This window comes from Lithobates pipiens, unplaced genomic scaffold (genome assembly GCF_037356315.1).
Source record: "Lithobates pipiens isolate NorthernLeopardFrog02 unplaced genomic scaffold, aLitPip1_a1.2 Scaffold_10, whole genome shotgun sequence".
Taxonomy (NCBI): domain Eukaryota; kingdom Metazoa; phylum Chordata; class Amphibia; order Anura; family Ranidae; genus Lithobates; species Lithobates pipiens.
The window spans coordinates 77,607,194-77,630,108 of NW_027507686.1; the positions used below are offsets into that span (position 1 = coordinate 77,607,194).

General features: G+C 47.6%; 1 protein-coding gene across 1 annotated transcript in view; it reads left to right on the forward strand.

Moving 5' to 3' along the window:
- Window positions 1-259: 259 nt before the first annotated feature.
- The window catches only part of PGGHG (protein-glucosylgalactosylhydroxylysine glucosidase), a 74,842-nt gene continuing 52,186 nt past the window's right edge, over window positions 260-22,915 (forward strand). The window contains exons 1-3 of the mRNA XM_077456007.1: window positions 260-308; window positions 9,432-9,702; window positions 11,839-12,046. Coding sequence (XP_077312133.1) covers window positions 9,459-9,702; window positions 11,839-12,046 — 452 coding nt within the window. The 5' untranslated portion in view covers window positions 260-308; window positions 9,432-9,458. The remainder of the gene's footprint in view (window positions 309-9,431; window positions 9,703-11,838; window positions 12,047-22,915) is intronic.

Genomic DNA, 22,915 nt, shown 5'->3' on the forward strand with positions numbered 1-22,915 from the left:
GTTTTGAAATCAATCAATAAGAAGCAAAATGCCACCTGATTCTGGCCACACAGTCCTTTTATTATCTAATGTTCACATGTCACCTTGAAAATAATCATCTGATTCAGATTTTTTATTTTTGTGTTATATATACCAAATGAAAAGAGAAAAAAATCCTGTTTTATTTTAAGCAAATGTGGCTGTTTCTTTCTGAGCTTCTTCAGTCATGTTGAAAGTTCCTTTCCTCAAACTTTAAAAAAAAAAAAAAAAGCTTTCCTTCCTGTCCTGTGAGTCTGCCATTAGACATTCCATGCTGCACAGAGGGCTGAGTGAGTAATGTCTATAGATCAGAGGGCACTGCACCCAATCACATGAGTAGATTTGGGGAGACCAGACCCATACAGGGGAAATCTTCCATTTCCGGTTTGTGTTGGAGGGAGGGGGTCAGAAATCACAAACGAGGTGTAAAAGTGGGAGAGGAGACCCAGCCCAGGACAGTCCCGTTTATTACAACACAGACAAGACTTTTACAGCTACACACCACATAGAAAGTTGCAGAGATTAGGGACACTGGGGTGCTGGAGCTGCTGCCTGTAGGACCTATTAGATTTATTCTATCGTTCAAACCCCAAAATGTGATTGTTTGTCCATGTTATTGAAAGATTATGTCACAGATGCCTGCATTCTTCCCGTTCTTTAACCACTTCAGCCCCGGAAGATTTTACCCCCTTTCTGACCAGAGCACTTTTTACAATTTGGCACTGTGTCGCTTTAACTGACAATTGTGCGGTCTTGCAACGCTGTACCCAAATAAGATTTGCGTGATTTTTTCCCCACAAATAGAGCTTTCTTTTGGTGGTATTTGATCACCTCTGCAGGTTTTATTTTTTGCACTATAAACAAAAAAAGAAGAGCAACTATATGCATATATATACATACATACATACATACATATATATATATATTATTTAATTAATACATTTTTTTTTTTTTTTAATGGTTGAACCTTTTTTCAACCTGTAACTATGACAATTTAAAAAAAAGCAAAACAATATTTTTACTTTTTTCTATAATAAATATTCCCCAAATAAAAAAAAATCGAATTTCTTCATAAGTTTAGGCCAATATATATTCTTCTACATATTTTTGTTAAAAAAAAAAGGAAATTGCAATAAGCATATATTGATTGGTTTGCGCAAAAGTTATAGTGTCTACAAACTATGGGAAAGCTAGATTTATGGCATTTTTATTATTATTATTATTATTATTTTTTACTAGTAATGGCAGTGATCTTCAATTTTTAGCAGTATTGCGAAGGACAGATCGGACACTTTTGACACATTTTTGGGACCACTGACATTTATACAGTGATCAGTGCTATAAATATACACTGATTACTGTGTAAATGTCACTGACAGGGAAGGGGTCAACACTAGGGGGGCGATCAAGGGGTTAAACGTGTGTTGCCTGGGTGTGTTCTAACTGTATGGGGATAGGACTGACTGGGGGAGGAGACATATCGTTGTTCCTACTTAGTAGGAACAAACAATATATCTCCTCTCCCCTGACAGAACGGGGATTTGTGTAAACAGGGTTTTCTAGGAAATCTTCCAGGACGGCACACCTGAGAGATGACTGGTCCACCTGACAGGAAACACAAACAACAAGTTTAAAAGTTCCCACCCCTCCCTCAGACCCTCAGTTATGGCAAAGGATAGCCCCACACCAGTGTCAGAGGGAACATTCTGTGAGGAGTGAATACACCACACCAACAAAACAAGGGTAGGGAAGTAGGCCTGTTGTCCTGGAAGATTTCCTAGAAAACCCGTTACCGGTAAGTGTAACTGGTCATTTTCTCCAGTCATCTTCCAGGACGGCACACCTGAGACGATGAGCAAGAAGTTCAGGCCTACCTTAGTACGGGACAACCGCTTGTAGGACCTTCCTGCCAAATGCCAAGTCCTAAGGGGACAACAGCTCCACTCTGTAGTGCCTCAGAAATGTCCCATGGCTCGTCCATGTTGCTGCCCTGCAGATCTGGTCCATTGAGGCGCCTTCCCTTTCTGCCCAGGAGGTCGCCAGGGATCTGGTTGAATGTGCCTTAAGGTGGGCTGGCACTGGTTTACCTGTCTGCCTATAAGCAATAGATATGGTTTGTCTGACCCATCTAGCTATCATTGGTTTAGAGGCTTGTAGACCCTTTCTCTTTCCTGAAAAGGTGATTAGTAAGTGACTGGACCTCCTAAAGTCTCTCACTCTTTCCAAGTATACTAGGAGACAGCGCCTGACTGCCAAGAGATGGAACCTTTCCTCTTCCTTGTTCTTAGGATTCTGGCAAAAGGAAGGGAGAATAATCTCTTGTGTTCTGTGGAACAAAGAAGCTACTTTTGGCAAATAAAGGGGATCCTGAGTGAGGATTACCCTATCCTCTAGGATACGCAAAAAAGGCTCTTTAATCGAAAGTGCCTGTATATCACCCACCCTTCTGGCCGTGGCAATAGCCAGTTAGAGCATCTAACACCAGGGATAGGTCCCATGGAGGGCAACTGACTGACCTGACTGGAACTACCCTTTCCCTGGCCAACAAAAATCTCTTTATCAGGGGTTCTTGTCCTAGCCTCCTTTCAAAAAACACGGACAGGGCTGCCACCTGGACCTTGAGAGTGCTGACTGCCAATCCCTGGCCCACCCCCTCTTGAAGAAAGTCTAGGATGGTAGGTATCATCTGGAGAGCCCCCTCCTTAGACTGCAGCCAATGGGAGAAAACTTTCCAGACCTTTGCATACATTTTCCTGGTGACTCCTTTTCTACTGAGAAGAGTGTCTATCACTCTCTCCGAACAGCCCCTGTCACGGAGTATTTCCCTCTCAAGAGCCATGCTGTCAGAGAGAGACGGTCCGGGTCGGGGTGAAAGACTGGACCTTGAATGAGTAGGTCTCGTTGTACCGGCAGGTGCAGTGGGGGAGCTACTTAGCGACTCTGAATGGTGGGGAACCAAACCTCCTTGGGCCACCAGGGTGCTATCAGCACCAGGTCTGTCCTTGAGTGGGTCAACTTCTGTAGAACCCTGGGAATGAGTGCCAGTGGGGGGAAAGGACCTAAGCCAGCCTGAAATCCCACGCCTGTACAAGGGCGTCTATCCCTTCTGCCCCCTGTTCCTTGTAAAGGGAGAAAAATCTGCGGACCTTCGCATTCCCCCCGGAAGCGAACAAATCTATTTCTGGCCCGCCGAAATGCCTGCACACCAGGGCAAAGACCTCTTTGTTCAATACTCATTCTCCCTGAAGGATGGGTTGTCTGCTTAGAAAATCTGCCTGAAGATTGAGCGACCCTTTTATATGAATCGCTGAAAGTGAAAGGACCTTCCTTTCCGCCTCCACTAGGATGTGCTGTGCTAACTCCCTCAGTCTGTCTTACCTTGTCCCTCCTTGGTGGTTCAGGTAGGCAAACGTGACCAGGTTGTCCGAGAGGACCTGTACCTCTCTGCCCTGCAGCTGTTCTTGGAAGTAGCTTAGCGCCTTGCCTACCGCCAGAAGCTCCCTGAAATTGGAGGACTCCCTGGCTTGGCTGCGGTTCCAGGACCCCTGGGTATACCGGTCTCCCAGATGAGCCCCCCAACCCCAAGCGCTAGCGTCCGTGGTTAAAACCAACAGGTCTATCTGGGACCAGGGGCGACCCTTCGACAGATTGTCTGAGTCGAGCCACCACTGCAGAGAGAGAGTGACCTCCTCTGTGAGCGACACTCTTCTCTCCAGTGTTTCTCTTTTTCCTCCCCACGAGGCAAGCAGGAAGGCCTGAAGCTGCCGAGAATGGAGCTGTGCCCAAGTCACTGTCGGTATGCAAGAGGTCATGAGACCCAGCAGTCTCATGATATACCTCAGGGAGGCTTCTCCTCCTTCGAGAAGGGTGATGACTGCATTCTGGACTTTCACTACCTTCTCGGTTGGTAGGAATACCCTCTGTGCCTGTGAGTCCGTCGGGTAGCCTAGATAAAGCTTTGACTGAGATGGCGTCAGTGAAGACTTTTCCCTGCTGACCATCCAACCCAAGGTCTCCGGGGTCCCTAGCACGGTGTCCCTGTCTTTCAAAGTTTGCGCCTGATCCAAACTGTAGATCAGTAAATCAACCAGGTAGGGTATCAAACCTATTCCCTGGAGATGCAAGTATGCTACCACCTTGGCCATTGCTTTCGTGAAAACCCTTGGACTGGCCGCCAGTCCAAAGGGACATGCTCTGAACTCCCAGTGTTCTACCTTCTGCTGCCTGCAAATCGCGAAGCGTAGGTATCTCTGGAGCAATGGGTATGTGTAGATATGCATCTTTCAAGTCCAGAGTGACCATAAAAACTCCTGCCAGAAGATGTTTCCTTACTGAATAAATACTTTCCATTCTGAACCTCTTGTGCAATAAGTAACGGTTGAGTCCTCTCAAATTTATTATCAACCGTAACTTGCCCGAGGGTTTCGGAACCACAAACACGTAGGAGTAAAAGCCCTGGGCCAACTGACTGGCTGGTACTGGAGCAATAACCTCTTGCTCTGCCAGCTCTTGTATACTTCCCAGTAGACCCTCTGCCCTGGCCGGGTCCCTGGGAAGACCGGTAATAAGAAAGTTCTGTGGGGGTAACTGCTGAAATTCTAGTCTGTACCCCTCTCTTAAGAGACTTAAAATATACGGACTCTGCGTAACCTTCTCCCACTCGGAAAAGAACCTGCAGAGCCTTGTGCCTACCTTTACGGTGGCGTCATTTGGTTTCCTTATGGGAAGCCCTGGAACCAAGGATTGCACTCTTCTCCTTTCCCTTTCCGAGATTCCACTTCTTCCTCTGGTCACTTCTCCCCTTATGTTGAGTTTTTGACTGGGGGCCACGAAAAAATCTCTTGCCCCTTTCCCTCTTGGGCTTCACTGGGAACTTCTTTCCCCTCTCAGTGGACAGGGATAGGACCTGATCCAGACCCGAACCAAATAAGAGGGAGCCCTCAAAGGGAATCCCACACAAACGAGATTTAGAAGTGAAGTCCCCGTCTCAGGTTTTTACCCATAGGGCCCTCCTAGCGGAGTTTAGAAGTGCCGCTGACTTAACTGTGGTTCTGACAGTTTCCACTGCTGCATCTGCCACATACGATACTGCTCTGCTGATTACATCCAGCGAGTCTACAATATCTTTAGTCTCTTTGCTACGCGAGACGTGTTCCATCAACCTGCCAAGCCACGTGTCTGCATTTCTGGCTACGCAGGCGGAGGCTAGGGCGGGAGCCATTGCCGCCGCATTCGCCTCTCAAGCCCTCCTGAGTAAAATCTCAGACTTCTTGTCCATCTGGTCCTGAATGCTTCCGGAATCCTCGAAGGACAGATCAGACCTTTTGGACACCTGTGCTAGGGCTGCGTCCAAACGAGGAGTCTTAAAAAACTTCTCCTCATTCTCGTCCTTAAAGGAACACCTTCTCTTCCAGGCCTTTAGCCTAAGAAGCTAGCCATTACTACCACAGAGAGAGAGGGGACTCAACCGCACAGCGCCTGGCAGTCAGATGCCCGGAAGTGACGTCGGGCGCTCACGCGGACTTCCGGTCATGCGCAGTGGCGCTGGAACGCACGCCATCCGCGTCCAGCCACCGCTGCCATAGAGGAAAGATGCAGCTCTCCGCACTCCACCAACAAAACCGGAACCAGCGTCTTAGGTAAGGCAAAACAGTATCGATGGGGAGCAGCACTACCAAGGACAACTCCCCTGTCCTGTGAGCCTGCTATTGGTTTCCCTATCCAGGAAAACTACCCCAAGGCGGCCCTCAGCATCGGAGGCTGCTTGAGACTACCGCAGACCCCCTGTCTGCTCGAGTCTCCCAGGGGAAAAAATTCTTGAGGAAAAGGGTCCCAGACCCTACCAGCAAAAATAAAAAATTTGGAAACTTGGTTTCGCTGCCACTTGTGGGAAACACAATCAAGAACTCGGCTTCCGGGGGGTATACCGGGATGATGCCCGCACCTGCAGGCATCATCCCGGTACCGTTTTCTTCAGCAGGCGATTGGCTTTCCAGCCATAACAACCGATGCGGCTAAAAGCCGCTCGGCTGTTATGCCGGAGGAGCGGGAGGGGACGTCCCCCCCTCCCGCCGCTTTTACCGGTGCTCCCGTTCGATCGGGAGCACCGATTCAACTTGCACTGCCTCCGGCCGCTGGGGAGGAACTGGAACGAAGCCGTAATCGGCTTTGTTCCAGTCTCCTCATAGTAAACACGGAAGCGACGTCATGACGTCACTTCCCGTTTACTCGGCTGCCAATGGCGCCGGTTTTAAAAAAATATCCGGTATTCAGAATCGCCGTTTTCGGCGATCTGAATACACTGAAGTGTAAAGGAGGGGTGGGGGGCCTTTTAGACCCCCGATCCCTCCATAAAGAGTACCTGTCACCGCCTATTACTGTCACAAGGGATGTTTACATTCCTTGTGACAGCAATAAAAGTGATCAAAATTTTTTTTTTTTTTAATTTAGTCATTTTAAAATAAATAAAATAAATAATAAAATAAAAATTTTTTTTTTAAAGCGCCCGCCGTCCCCGCGAGCTCGCAAAGCAAAGAAAACGCATACGGAAGTCGCGCCCGCGTATGTAAACGGTGTTCAAATCACACATGTGAGGTATCGCCGCGATCGTCAGAGTGAGTGCAATAATTCTAGCACTAGACCTCCTCTGTAACGCTAACCTGGTAACCGTAAAAAATGTTTAAAGCGTCGCCTATTGAGATTTTTAGGTACCGTACTTTGTCGTCAATCCACAAGTGCGCGCAATTATAAAGTGTGACATGTTTGGTATCTATTTACTCGGCGTAACATTATCTTTCACATTATGCAAAAAAAATGGGATAATTTTACTGTTTTGTTTTTTTTTAATTCATGAAAGTGTCCCTTTTCCCAAAAAGTTGCATTTAAAACACCGCTGCGCAAATACCGTGTGACATAAAATATTGCAACAATCGCCGTTTTATTCTCTAGAGTCTCTGTTAAAAAAATATATATAATGTTTGGGGGTTCCAAGTAATTTTCTAGTAGAAAATATGGATTTTAACTTGTAAACACCAAATTCCAAAAATAGGCTTAGTCATGAAAGGGTTAAACTTGTTGATTGTGTTTCCTGTCAGGTGGACCAGTCATCTCTCAGGTGTGCTGTCCTGGAAGATGACTGGAGAAAAACACTTCTAGCATTAAATAGTGTGCATGGACACATAATATAACACTGTTAGCTTCTAGGAGCAGAAAAAACATGCTCATAATAGCTTCTAGGAGCTTAAAAAAATGCAAGTGTGCATGAAGCCTAAATTATTACTGTACACTTTAAGCCACAGAAGACAACCTAATGTCACATCAGGAAGTCATTCTAATATACACTATATTACCAAAAGTATTGGGACACCTGCCTTACACGCACATGAACTTTAATGGCATCCCACTCTTAGTCTGTAGGATTCAGTATTGGGTTGGCCCACCCTTTGCAGCTATAACATCTTCAACTCTTCTAGGAAGGCTGTCCACAAGGTTTAGGAGTGTGTCTATGGGAATGTTCCAGAAGCACATTTGTGAGGTCAGGCACTGATGTTGGATGGGAAGGCCTGGTTCGCAGTCTCCCCTCTAATTCATCCCAAAGGTGTTCTATCAGGTTGAGGTCTAGGACTCTGTGCATGACAGTCAAGTTCCTTCACCCCCTAACTAACTCATCTATGTCTTTATGGACCTTGCTTTGTGCACTGGTCCAAATCATTTGGTGGAGAGGGATTATGGTGTGGGGTTGTTTTTCAGGGGTTGGGCTTGGCCCCTTAGTTCCAGTGAAGGTAACTCTTAAGGCGTCAGCATACCAAGACATTTTCAAACAATTTCATGCTCCCTACTTTGTGGGAACAGTTTGGGGATGGCACTTCCTGTTCCAACATGACTGTGCACCAGTGAACAAAGCAAGATCCATAAAGACATGGATGAGCGAGTACAAAGCAAGATCCATAAAGACATGGATGAGCGAGTTTGGGGTGGAGAAACTTGACTGGCGTGCACAGAGTCCTGACCTCAATGCAATAGAACACCTTTTGGATGAATTAGAGGGGAGCTTGCAAGCCATTCCTTCTTGTCCACATCAGTGCCTGACCTCACAAATGTGCTTCTGGAAGAATGGTCGAACATTCCCATAGACACACTCATAAACTTGTGGACAGCCTTCTCAGAATAGTTAAAGCTGTTATAGCTGCAAAAAGCCTGCCAACGTAATATTGAACCCTATGGACTAGGACTCAGATGCCATTAAAGTTCGTACGAGTGTAAAGGCAGGCAGCCCAATACTTTTGGTAATATAGTGTATGTTTCCTTTAATGGTCTGATTTCTGGCAGGGCAAGTAGCCCGGTACAGTGCAGCAGTTCTGGCAGTGCAGGTACAGTAGTACCATACAACAGTTTTTGGAGTGCACACATGATGCTACAGACAGCACTTTCTCTGACCTCGTCATTATAACAGAACCCAGCACAGATCAAGGTGAGGTGTTCCCAGGCTCCCCCTTTTGTAAAACTCTGAGACAGGGCAATGGAAAGTGTGAAGGTGCCAGGAAGCTGATACTGCAGATTTGGTGCTGGTCAGGTAAGCAGAAACGCAGTGATGAGGAGACCCTGAGTTCATCAAGACCAGTATAGAGAAGAGCTGGGTCACAAGCCAAGTTTGGTAACAGCCAGGTAGGAAGACACCAAATCATGAGAAGGATATAGGTCAGAGAAGTTGTCAACGTGTAGACAACGAGGTACAGAATTAATAGGCAGAATCTATTTAAAGCCCCATACACGAGATCAGACTTTGTACAAACTTTCCTGTGGATTTTTGTACAAAGGCCATCGGCCGAGATCTTGTATTGCATACACACAGCAGGACTTTTTCAGGCAACTTTCACCAAATCATGTGTTTTCCTGCTCTTTACCGCCACCTTTGGTCAACTTCTGTATTGTTGTCTGATCTTTTGCATTGGTTCTGAGCATGCGTGTTTGTACAAAAATCCCATGGTTTTCTGTACACACGATCTGACTTTGCTCCATCAGTCTTTTGTTGCCAGAAAGTTTGTCTTTTCGCACAGCCAACAAAAGTCCAATGAAAACTGAAAAAGTTTGTCGGATGGAGCGTACACACGGTCGGATGTTGCCTTAAAACAGCTAATTTGCATGTTTGTTGTCAAAAAGTCTGATCATGTGTACGGGCCTTAAGAGTCCAGGGTGAGGTCAGTAACATAGATAGACAGCAGACACAACAGGCAGGAGTAGACCAAAGGCAGATCAGATGAAAACACCTCAATTGGATGGCAAATCACCCTTCTTATAGCCAAATATAAAAATCTGAACATTTCATAAGCTATTGATATTAAAAGCTGTTTAAGAAATATATTGTTTGACTGTGATAATAAATGGGTACCATTTTTTCTTTTATATTTTCGGAGTCAACTAACAAGATAACATCACTAAACATGGAAGAAGGTCCCTGGATATTCTCTAACAAATCATTACCTTCAGACTCTCGTCTGATGGCAACCATGACTAATGGATATCTAGGAACAAGAGTCTATGGAGATGTCCTGCATGTGAATGGAGTGTACAATGGGTCAGTAGGTGACTGTCACAGAGCAAACGTCCCAAGCCCTCTCAACATCCAGCTTGCCATAAATAAAGAAGAAATTATGGATGAGATCTTTTCTCTAAATATTAGAACTGGTAATGTATATTTCAGCTTTTTCATGTGGACAAGATGTCTGTAGCTATATATGTCCTGTTGGTGGTATTACCATTTTAGCCTATTTATGCCAATATGATAGTATCTTGTGTGTGTGTGTATATGCCTTATTTATCCTTCTGATGGAAAATACAGCATATACACCGTGTCTTTGCTGAGTTTTCAATATTTTTTTTTACTGAAGCATGACTTAGACCCCTTTCACATTGGGATGGTGCGGGTGTTAGCGGAGCTTTACCGCTGTTATATCGGTGCTTTTCGGCCGCTAGCGGGGCACTTTTAACCCCCGCTAGTGGCCGAGGAAAGGGTTAATAGCGCCCGTTTTGTGGCGCTGCCGAATCGCTTTGCATGCGCTTCAGCAGGGCAGCCCATTTATTTCAATGGGCAGGGCCAGTGGAGGAGCCGTGTATACACTGCTCCCACACCACCCCAAAGATGCTGCTTGCAGGGCTTTTTTTCCCACCCTGCAAGCGCACCGTGGGTTTAAAAGGCGCTAAAACGCCAGAAAAGTGCCCCAGTGTGAAAGGGGCCTAATACATATATACAGGGATTGATTTACTAAAACTGAAGCATGCAAAATTTGGTGCAGCTGTGCACAGAAACCAATCAGCTTTTTTTTGTCAAAGCTTAATTGAACAAGCTGAAGTTAGACACTGATTGGCTACCATGCACAGCTGCAACAGATTTTGCACGCTCCAGTTATAGTAAATCAACCCTACAGTATGCATTTTATTATTTGTGTACTCATTGGTAAATCAATTCCATATCTTACTTCGTGGTCACAGAAATTAGACGTGAGCAGAATCTTCAAAACTGAATTTGTATGGTGCCGTGTGTAGCAGAGGTGGCATCTAAGCTGAAACCCATTTCATGTAATCCTGTCTGCATGCCAATTAAAGGCTCTAAAGCAATATCTGAAACATACTGTTCATAAGTAGTATCCTGTAATTGTGACCAGTTACCTTAGCAGCCTACCTATGCACTATTTCACTGGCTACATAGGATGGAAAGGGACCTAGGGGTCCTAGTAGATGATAGGCTCAGCAATGGCATGCAATGCCAAGCTGCTACTAACAAAGGAAACAGAATTTTGGCATGCATTAAAAAGTGGATTAATTCCAGAGATAAAACGATAATTCTCCCGCTCTACAAGACTCTGAGGAGGACTTCTTCCCGAGGACTGGTGCTCAGAACTGGACAGCATATTCTAGCTGCCAGCACCCTGATAGCGACGCAACTGTGTTGAATTTGAGATCCAATCCCTGATTCCCAATCCTGGGGGGGGACTTGACCCCCTTGACCCAACTTGTGGACGCCCATGCTTCCAAGTGCACTTGTAGTGTAAAGTGGATTTGCCTTTAGTAAGTAAACACCAATGAGTCTACTGGCCATTACTGAGGGAGATTGGAACATACTGCTGATGTCCCTGGGTGAAAAGAGAAGCATATCTGTGAATCACATCACTATATCCCTAAATCTGGTAATTTAGTTTTGGTTGTACAAAATATTTAAAACAATGCAGCACAAACATTGGCCAAATATGAGATACTGTATCATCAAGTAATGGTCCAAAACAATGAGAGATCCTATTAAAGGAAGCATGCCACTAAATACATACATGAACAGTATTGAAGACTTCCTTCTAACACTTTTCAAATAGTTGATCTAAAGCAAGTATTTCTTTACTTCCCTGGCTCCAACATGTTTGATGACAGATACTCAGAACATATGGCAGGCTTCCTTGAAATTCTCTTTATGACCACTTAGATAACTTAAAGCAGTCCGACATGATGTTTCAGTTAACAAGAGAACTTCTTACAAGGTGTGAGCTATAAATGTGTTGGAAACAAAGACTTGAACACCACTGAGGCCTTCCGTACTTTACCCTTCAACCGAAGGAAAAGTAAAAGGCACTGGAACCAATTATATGATGGATTTCATTTTTGCTCCAACTTGGATGTCTGTGTTGTTTTGCACTAGCTTGTTTAACTAATTCTCATTGATTTTAAATGACGCTTAGTGCTTTCATAAGAAGGATGGCTTATCACCATTGCTTTTGCTGTATCTCCACTACTGCTCTGCATTCCATCACACATTATGTTCTTTGTCATTTATAGGTACATTCAGCCATTCCATCCAGTGCTCTTCATTTACAGCTACCCAGCAGATCTTTGCTCATCGTTTCCACAGACATCTCTTGGTCAACATTATATCATTAAAGATCACAAGGGGTTCCAGTCCTGTTAATGTCAATCTTCAAACACAGTTTAAGGCAGTAAGTGAAGATCTAGATCTTCAGAGAGGTCCTGACTACTGCAATGCTCAGTGAGTATAATGAAGTTCTTGATCAGGTAACTGTAATGGAGGGCCGCCAGTTTGAGACCCCTGGTCTAATACATATGTAGCTTGTCCAGCTAACTGTTAATTCCATGCAATAATTTGAGATTGGTAGAATATGAAGTCATACGAAGGTCCGAAACTGGGGTGGGGGTAGTGCGCCTGCCCTGGGTGACGCATCTAGGGGGGCACCGCCAGAGGTTCTGCCCTCACCTGCACTGGGAAATGCTGCTCTGATGACCGATCAAGTGTAATGGACAGGTAAGTCTCCCTCATAGTCCTGCCCAGTGCCAAAACAGCCTATGTCTTTTCTGTGTGGGGCATCTCAGAGAAGGCTTTAAAGAAGGCCCTGGACTGGAGGGTGGGGTGCAGAGGAGGCCCTGGACTGGGGAGGGGTGCAGAGGAGGTCCTGAGCTGGGGGAGGTGCAGAGCAGGCCATGGACTGGGGGGTGCAGGGAAGGCTGTGGGCTAAGTGGGGGTGCAGAGGAGGCCCAGGGCTGGGGGGGTTAGAGGAGGCCCAGGGCTGGGGGGGTTAGAGGAGGCTCAGGGCTGGGGGGGGGGGGGGGGTTAGAGGAGGCTCAGGGCTATTAGGGGGGGTGTGGAGAAGGCCCTGGGCTGGGGAGAGCAGAGGAGTTCCTAGGCTGGGGGGGAGGGGGCACAGAGGAGACCCTGGACTGGGGGGGGGCACAGAGGAGACCCTGGACTGGGGGGCACAGAGAAGACCCTGGACTGGGGGGGGGCACAGAGGAGGCCCTGGACTGGGGGGCACAGAGGAGACCCTGGACTGGGGGGGCACAGAGGAGGCCCTGGACTGGGGGGGGCACAGAGGAGGCCCTGGACTGGGGGGGGGCACAGAGGAGGCCCTGGACTGGGGGGGGCACAGAGGAGGCCCTGGACTGGGGGGGGCACAGAGGAGGCCCTGGACTGGGGGGGCACAGAGGAGGCCCTGGACTGGGGGGCACAGAGGAGGCCCTGGACTGGGGGGGGCACAGAGGAGGCCCTGGACTGGAGGGGGCACAGAGGAGGCCCTGGACTGGAGGGGGCACAGAGGAGGCCCTGGACTGGAGGGGGCACAGAGGAGGCCCTGGACTGGAGGGGGCACGCACAGAGGAGGCCCTGGACTGGGGGGTGGGCACAGAGGAGGCCCTGGACTGGGGGGCACAGAGGAGGCCCTGGACTGGGAGGGGGGGTGCAGAGGAGGCTGTGGACTTAAAAAATTGAGTTTATAAAGGACCTGGATTCGGAGAGGAGGGTGAAGAGGAGGCTCTTACATTTGGGCAGGCTGTAAAGGAGGCCTTGGGCTAGGAGAGGAGTGCAAAGGAGACCCTTGACTAGGGGGGGTGGGTGCAGAGGCCATTGACTAGGAAATGGTGGTTGGTGTGGCAAAGGCCCCTGAATAGGGGGGTACAAGGCAGATATTGGACTAGGTGAGGGGTTGTCTGGAGGTCCCAGATTAGGAAATGGGGTGTCCGGATTCCCTCTGGACTAGGAAAAAGGGTGCCTGAAGGACCTTCCAGCTTCAGGGAGAAGCCTACAGATCTAAAGCCTGGGCTGAGTCTGCCTGGGCCCTGGAGGGTGACAAGTTCACAATATTTTTTATTTTATTTATTTCAGTTACTTATATAGCTCCATCAATTTACGCAGCGCTATTACATATACGTTGTACATTCACATCAGTCCCTACCCTCAAGGAGCTTACAATCTAAGGTCCCTAACTCACATTCATACATACTAGGGACAATTTAGAAAGGATCCAATTAACCTACCAGAATGTCTTTGTAGTGTGGGAGGAAACCCATGCAGGCACAGGGAGAACATGCAAACTCCAGGCAGGTAGTGTTGTGGTTGGGATTCAAACCAGCAACCCTGGCGGCATTACAGCGCTGCCCCATTGATTTCAATGGGGAGCAGCGGTGGAGGAGCGGTAAACACACTGCTCCTTCACCGCTCCAAAGAAGCTGCTGGCAGGACTTTTTTCTGACGTCCTGCCAGCGCACCGCTGTAGTGTGAAAGCCCTCTGGGCTTTCACACTACAGACAATGGTGCAGCTTCTTTAGGGCGGATTGCAGGCGCTATTTCTAACGCTATAGCGCCTGCAAAACGCCCTGGTGTGAAAGGGGTCTTAGAGTGAAGCAGTGCATTATACCCAGCAAATTAGGTAACCTGCCACAGCTGATCGAAGAGTGACAGATACAAACAGAATTGGCCACAGTACTTTATGAAAAACTAGGCATGTCTGGAAAGCAGGCAGAATAGAACTGAGGTGTGGCTCAGAAGTAAAGAAACAGGAGCAAGAACAAACAGTTATTAGTTCAATACCACCTAGAGCCACTTGGGGTGTGACCACGCCGGGACATCTAACACACATGGTAGGGGCATGTCACGCAGTGTGATAGATTTATTAAAGAAGAAATGCAGCCAAAGTCTGTTTGGTTGTACTTCTCATTTCTCATTTTCAGCAGACAGCGGGCTTAAGCCGGGTTTCTCACAGAGTCGGTCCAGACTGGGGAAAGATTGCAACCATATGGTTGGGATCCACTCGCATGCCTGGATTGGCATCCAGCTCAGCCTCTCAAAAAACTGCTGAGAGGCTAAGCTGGCCACTCCCACCTCCTCCACAGCCCAGCTCAGGGAGCACTGAGAACTGAATGATTGGCTGTTTGATTGCTCAGTTCTCAGCCTTAGAGCCGGTGGCGGACAGATGCAGCATCTACCTAGGTACGTATGATTCATGAATAAATTTCCCATACTTCTCTTTTAATTACGCGACATCTCCTCTTTCGTGCTGTTCGGTTCACATGGTGACAATTAGGTCTCATTCACATGGAGCATATGCGTCCATACACCTTCTGTGTGCAGCAGCCCCCCCAGCCCCACCTAATTCTTACCTGAGCCCCCTCTTGATCCAGAGATGTCCAGAAGAACCTTGGCTGTCTGGGGATTCACACTCCTGAGTGGCTTTGGAATTGGCTCCCACTGCTGTCAATCACAGCCAGTGAGCCAATCAGAAGAAGGAGGGAGCAGAGTCGAGCCATAGCTACGTGTATGAATGCAAACACAGAGCTGTAGCTCAGGAGCGTCCCTGCTTGGATGCCCCCATAGCAATCTGTTTACTATGGGGGCACCCAGAAAGAGTGAGGGGCCAGGAGTGCCGGTGAGGGACCCAAAAAGGAGGCTTCAAGCTGCTCTGTGCAAAACCACTATACAGAGCAGGTAAGTGTAAGGCTCACCGCAGGGTAAGCCTGTATTTGTAGGAGGAGTCAGGCTGCATAAAGCCTGCCCTCCTCCACCTCCTCCTCGTTGGACGTCGGATCTCGTGTGGCTGACGTCACTTCCGGCGGGTTGGAGGAGGATGTCATTCTGCGGCTCGGGCGCTCATGGACGGGGGTGCTTTTGGCCCCCGCCGGCTCCGTTTGTGGGCATCGGTGGTGGGGGGGTGGTTCTCTCGCCGGCAGCTTCTGTCTGCACGGGGGATCCTTCCTCCCGCCCGCCTCCTTCTCTGGCTGCCTCTGCTGGAGGGGAGGGGGGGTGGGGGTTTCTGTCTCAGACTCCCCCTTGTCGTCCACCCGCCTCCTTCTCCCGCTGTGCCAGCCACAGGCTTCCCCCGTGTGGAGCTGCGGGGGGCGCTTCACCAGACGGTGGCTGTCTGCACGGGGGAGGCTTTCTCCCGGCCGCCTCGGCTACAGGGGAGGGAGGTTTCTTGTCCCAGGCTTTCCCCGGGTGATTCTGCGGGAAGCGCTTGTCCACTGGGGGGGGGGCTTGCACCGCCGATTCTCCTGGCGGGGGGAGGGGGAGGTTTTCGGCCGCGCCGGCTCCCCCTCCCCCCCTCACATATGCTGTGCACCCGCCCGCCCCTCCTCCCGTTGTTCACGTCGGGGGGGGGGGGGGTGTTTGGCCGCCGTCCGCTCCTCTCCTCGGGCTGTTTCCGGCTCCAGAGGGTGCTGCCCGCCCCTCCCCCCGGTGTTCATGCGGGGGGGGGGGTGTTTGGCCGCCGTCCGCTCCTCTCCTCTGGATGTTTCCGGCTCCGGAGGGTGCTGCCCGCCCCTCCTCCCGGTGTTCACGCCGGGGGGAGGGGGGTGTTTGGCCGCCGTCCGCTCCTCGGGCTGTTTCCGGCTCCAGAGGGTGCTGCCAGTCCGCTCCTCCCGGTGTTCACTGGGGGGTTTGCACTCGCCGTTTCTCCTGGCGGGGGGAGGGGGAGGCATTCGGCCGTGCCAGCTCCCCATCCCCCCCCCCCCCCTCACATACGCAGTATCTCTCCTGGGGGGGAGGTGATCGGCCACCTCTCCTGGGGCAGATCCGGCTGCAGGGGTGGGGGGGGGGCGGCATCTGCATGCTCATCCAACTCCATGAGGGAGCCGCCGGCTGGTGCATTCAGTTCTGGTAGGGGGGCTCCACGAAGAGGACACGCCGTCCGCCCGCTTCTCCCGCTGTTTCCACTGGGAGAGGGGGGGTTTCGGCTGCCATCAACTTCCCTGTCCTGGCTCCACGTGGGGGAGCCCGCCCGCCTGCTTCTCCCGTCGGGAGAAGGGGGGTGGGTTTGGCTGCCATCCGCTCCTCTGTCCTGGGGGGGGTCTGGCTCCACGAGGGGGCCACCCACTTCTCCTGATTTCTGCCGGGGTGGGGGATTCTTTCGGCTGCCGTCAGCTCCCCTGTCCAGGGTAGATCAGGCTCCACTTGGGGGCCACCCACCTGTTTCTCCCGGCTATCTCTGATATTGGGGCAGCTGGGGGGGGGGGATCCCAGGGACAGGTCTGCTCTTGTGGCGTGCCCTTCCCCCGCCTGAGCTCCACGTGGCGTGCCCAACCCCCGCCTGAGCTCCACGTGGCCTGCCCCCGCCTGAGCTCCACGTGGCCTGCCCCCGCCTGAGCTCCACGTGGCCTGCCCCCGCCTGAGCTCCACGTTCTCGGGTTATTCACGGTTTTCTCATACAATATTTTACGTTCTGGTGCATTTTATGGTTTCCCATGCGTTTTCGGTCCCATGCGTTCCGGTTTCAGGCCATTCACGTTCTCTTAGCGGTCACGTTCTTAAAGCATTTGCGTTTTCATGCATTTGCATTTTCTTGCAGTTGCGTTTGTCATGCATTTGCATCTTCGTGCAGTTGCGTTTTCATGCAGCTGCATCTTCTTGCAGTTGCGTTTCTTGCAGTTGCGTTTCTTGCAGTTGCGTTTCTTGCAGTTGCGTTTCTTGCAGTTGCGTTTCTTGCAGTTGCGTTTTCTCAGGCAGTTGCGTTTTCTTAGGCAGTTGCGTTTTCTCAGGCAGTTGCAGCTTCTTGCAGTTGCGTTTCTCAAGCAGTTGCGTTTCTCAAGCAGTTGCGTTTCTCAAGCAGTTGCGTTTCTCAAGCAGTTGCGTTTCTCAAGCAGTTGCGTTTCTCAAGCAGTTGCGTTTCTCAGGCAGTTGCATCTTCAGGCATTTGCGTTTCTTGCATTTGCGTTTCTTGCATTTGCGTTTCTTGCATTTGCGTTTCTTGCATTTGCGTTTCTTGCTTTTGCGTTTCTTGCATTTGCGTTTCTTGCATTTGCGTTTCTTGCATTTGCGTTTCGTTTCAATTACGTTTTCATGCAGTTATGTTCTCGTTCATTTACATTCTCATGTAGTTATGTTCTCGTTTCGTTTTCCGTTCTCATTCGAGTTGACGTTCTCATGCTTGTTGGTTTCAAGCACGTTGTTTACTGTTCTTACGCAAATTTGTTTTTCATGCGTTTTGGGTCTCTCATGTGATTTACTTTTCTTATGAAGTTGTTGTTTCTCATGCAATTTTCGGTTTCTCATGCATTTGCGTTTCTCGTGCGTTCGCAGGTAGTTGGCGGTTCTTAAACGACGTACAGTTCTTACGCATTTATGGTTCTCAGGCATGTTAAAATTCTCAGGCAATTTACGTGTCTCACGCAACTTCTTGCGTTTCCCGTGTTTCTGACGTTTCCCCATGTTGTTATAGCATTTTCTTACGTTTCCCGTGGTTCTGACGTTTTCCCGTGGTACAGTTGACGGTTCATGCAACTACGGTTTCTCATGCTTTTTTATGGTTTGCTTTCCAGCGTTATGCGTTTTCGTTTCATGTTTTTTGGCATTTCATGTTTTGCGGTCTCATGCAGTTATGTCCTCGTTTCATTTTACGTTCTCATGCACTCATGTCCTCGTTTCGTTTTCACGTTCTCATGCACCCTTGTCCTCGTTTCGTTTTACGTTCTCATGCACTCATGTCCTCGTTTCGTTTTACGTTCTCATGCACCCATGTTCTTGTTTCATTTTAACATTCTCATACACTCATGTTCTCGTTTAGTTCACGTTCTCATGCATTTTATGTTCTCGTTTCGTTTTACGTTCTCATGCGATTATGTTCCCATTCGATTTGACGTGCTTATGCTTTGTTTTCACGCACGGTTCTCACTCGTTTTACATACAATTGCCGTTTTCTCATGCAATTCACGGTTTCCATGCAGTTGGTGTTTCTTGAAGTTACGGTTCTTACGCAATTTTGTTTTTCATGTGATTTAGGTCTCTCATGTGATTTACATATGAAGTTGGTGTTTCTCATACATTTGATGGTTTCCATGTAATTTTACAGTTTCTCATACAATTGCGTTCTCGTGTGTTTTTGCTGGCAGTTGACGGTTTTAAACGACTTACAGTTCTTGCGCTTTTATGGTTCTCATAAATTTATGGTTATCAGGGTTTTACGTTTCTCATGCAATTCACGTATCGGATGCATTGTTCATGGCTGTTATTTACGTGATGCAACTTCTTGCGTTTCCCTTGTTTCTGACGTTTCCCCATGTTTTTCTAGCATTTTCTGACGTTTTTCCATGGTTTTGACGTATTCACATGTTTCCTTACGTGTTGTCCGGTGTTTCCTTCCGTATTTCCCATGTGCCGCACGTTTCATGTCTCATGCCTTTCATGTCATTACCCTTGTGTAGTTTCATGATTCTCAGGCTTTTTTATGTTCCTCATGCTTGTTAGTGTCGGATGTATTGTACGTGTCTGAGGCTATTTACGTGTCTCATGCATTTTCTCGCGTTTCCCATGTTTCTTTTGTTTCTCGTGTTTTCTTGCCTTTTCTCGTGTTCTTACTTATTCCGATATGCCGCACGTTTGTGTCTTAGGCTTTTCTTTTCTCTTGTGTACCCCCCAGGGTTTTCTTTTATGTTTTTCATCAATTTGTGAAGCCTGCATTTCCTAGGCAGGTCGTGTTTTCTAGCAGCCGCTGTTCTTAAAACCGCTCACGGTGATCGGTTCACGCTTCTCATGTTTTCGTTCAGTCACGTTTCCTTATCGCAGGTTACGTTCTTGTCGCAGGTGTTTTTGTTTGATCACGATTCTCTCGCTAGTTGTGTTCCTGATCAGTTGGGTGCCATTCCTCACTATTTACTTTAATTTCCTAGCTGCGTCTCCGGCCAGGAGTTGTCCTGGGGTATGGAAGTTTGGTTAGTCAGTTTTCACTGATCCACGGTTTCTACTGGCTCAGGGGCTTTCGTGGATCACGGGGCCCGGGCTAGTATCTGTAGGCTCGGGTCTCAGAAGCGGGTTTCCAGTGACGCACTTTCTTGTCAGTTCCAGTTGTGGTGGATTGGTTTTCCATTTGGTTTGCATTGCAGCCTCGATCATTGGGTTTTGTTTTTAATTCCAGGAAAGCCCATGACACTGCTTGGCATGTTTCCAGGTTAGGTTTCCAGTCCTGATGGTGATACGTCCAGTTCCCTTTGCTTTTCTGTTTTTGTTTTAGTTTCCTTTTTGGCTCCTCTAGCTGGTATCAGCCTTCAGCACTTTCTGGGCGTATCCAGTTAAGTCCCAGCATTTTCATGTTGAATGATCTATCAGGTTGTTTTATTTTTTCGGCTTTTCCGTTTGAAGCCATCCGGGTCTCCAGCGGTGGGGACTCCCTGCTGTGCTTAGCTGGTTTTCCATGGTGGGTTTCATTTTATGACGTTCACGTACTCTCAGGATTTATCTTGTGTTGGTCGCTGGGTTGGGCTCAAGGGGGTGCGATAGCTGGCCTTGTGATTCCTGAAGCCAGGGGAGGGGCTACTGCCTTTCTTAGCGTTTCCTTTTCTGCGGCAAAGGCATAACTCATTTGCCACCACTCCAGGTTAGACGTTATTCACTGGGTCATCTGGTTGTTGAGCTTTCTTCCTACTGTGTTATTTTTTGGCCCCTTTAGGCATACTGACCACGTGACCTTTGGCACACTTCAGGTCTTTGTTTCCTTGTTGCTCTTTGTTCCTTTCCTCATCATCCACAGAGTGACTCTGAGTACAAGTGTAAGGCTCACCGCAGGGTAAGCCTGTATTTGTAGGAGGAGTCAGGCTGCATAAAGCCTGCCCTCCTCCACCTCCTCCTCGTTGGACGTCGGATCTCGTGTCCCACCCACCCATTCCCTTTTTTCTTTTAATTTCTTTCTTTACATTTCATACTTGGGTATGCCCCCTTTAGGCATACTGACCACGTGACCTTTGGCACACTTCAGGTCTTTGTTTCCTTGTTGCTCTTTGTTCCTTTCCTCATCATCCACAGAGTGACTCTGAGTACAAGTATAACATGTTTATTAGTTAGAAAAACAAAACAAAAAACAAGACTTTAACCACCTCAATACAGTGCACTTACACCCCCTTCCTGTCCAGACCAATTTTAAGCTTTCAGCGCTCTTACAGTTTGAATGACAATTACTCAGTCAGGTTGAACTGGATGGACTGGTGTCTTTATTCAACCTTTCTAAACTAAACACTGTACCCATATGAAACGTGCGTCCTTTTTTTTCCACACAAATAGAGCTTTCTTTAGGTGGTATTTAATCACTAGTGGGTTTTTATTTTTTGTGCTATAAATAAAAAAAAGACTGTAACTTTTGTGAAAAAAATGCTTTTTTCTTTGTTTCTGTCATAACATTTTGCTAATTAGTAATTTTTCTTCATAAATTTTGGCCAACATTTATACTGCTACATATCTTTGGTAAAAAATAACCCACATTAGTGTATATTATTTGGTCTTTGTGAAAGTTATAGAGCAGTGATGGCGAACCTTGGCACCCCAGATGTTTTGGAACTACATTTCCCATGATGCTCATGCACACTGCAGTGTAGTGGAGCATCGTGGGAAATGTAGTTCCAAAACATCTGGAGTGCCAAGGTTCGCCATCACTGTTATAGAGTCTACAAACTATGGTGCCAATCACTGAAAATTGATCATATCTGATCAGGCCTTCAGTACATCAGGTGTATCTCATTTCTTGAGACACTAACAAGTCAGGAAAGTACAAATACCTCCAAATGACCCCTTTTTAGAAAGTAGACATTCCAAGGTATTAAGTAGGTGGCATGGTGAGTTTTTTTAAGTTGTAATTTTTTCCCACAATTCTTTGCAAAATTTAGATTTTTTTAACAAAATGTTCATATTATCAGGTTATTTCTCTCAGAGAGCATATGCATACAACAAATTACACCCCAAAACACATTCTGCTACTCTTCCCGAGTATGGCGATAGCACATATGTGAGACTTTTACACAGCCTGGCCACATACAGAGGCCCAACATTGAAGTAGCATTTTCGGGCCTTCTACGAGCATAAATGACACATCTCATTACTTAACCACCTATTACATTTTTGAAGGCCCTGGAGCACCAGGATAATGTAATTGCCCCCAAAATGACCCCATTTTGGAAAGCAAACACACTAACGTATAATCTATGAGGCATATTGAGTCTTTTGAAAGGTTCATTTTTTCCAGAAGTTTTTGGAAAATGTGGGAAAAAAATGAAAACGCATTTTTTTCCACAAATTTGTCCATTTATCAGATATTTCCAAAACATAGCATGTACAGAGCAAAATGACACCCCAAAATACATTCTGCTACTCCTCCTGAATATGCTGATACCACATGTGTGAGCCTTTTACACAGCCTGGCCACATACAGAGGCCTAACATCCAAGTAGCACCATCAGGCGTTCTAGGAGCATAAATTACATATATAATTTCCTGGCAACCTATCATTTTTGAAGGCCCTTCATATTTCAAACACATAGCATGTACATACCAAAAATTACAATCCAAAATAAATTCTATTGCGGAAAGGGTAAAAAAAAAAGCATTACCTGTGCTTTTGGTAATATCCACAGAGGAGAGCACTGGTCCAGGCAGCAGGCAGGGATGTGCTTAGCGACAGCAATAGTAAAAATCCAAGCAGCAGGCAGGAAAATTGTCTGTAGTCAGCGCACAAGGATATTGTCAGCACAGCACAGTCCATAGAAATTGTCCAGGCAGAGACAGCCAGCACAGCCATAATATTGTTCCTGGTACACTGTTACCTGCAGACACTCATTGTACTGCTTTCCAGCCCTTCATAAACATACTGCCTCTTGCTACAGCTAATTATTTGCATAGTCTAGGTAGTGGTGTGGTCCGTTCATGCGGCAGGCAGAGCCATGATGGCAGTAAGTCAGAAGCAGGTAAGACCTGTGCACATGGGTAGAGGCTTCGACCCACCCAAATCTCTATGAAGTCTCCGGACTCCAGACCCTAATCTGGAAATTCCGAAACCTGGAGAAAAAAAAAAGTTTTCTCCATCCGGAAAAACAATTCTGGAACCCCTCACATATGTGAGACCCTTGTGTACAACAGTAGCAGGGCAACAGATCAGTCCAAGTGGTAGACAAAGCATAGTCCATAAAACAGGCTAGGGTCAGTTCACGTGCAAGTAGTCCAAGTGGTAGGTAGTATCGTAGTTGATAAAACAGGCCAGGGTCAGTTCACGTGGAAGCAGTCCAAACGGTAAGCAGAGGCATAGTGAAAAAACAGGCCAGGTTCAGTTCACGTGGAAGGCAGTGGCATGGTTATTTGGGGAAGCATGGAAAATGGTCAGCA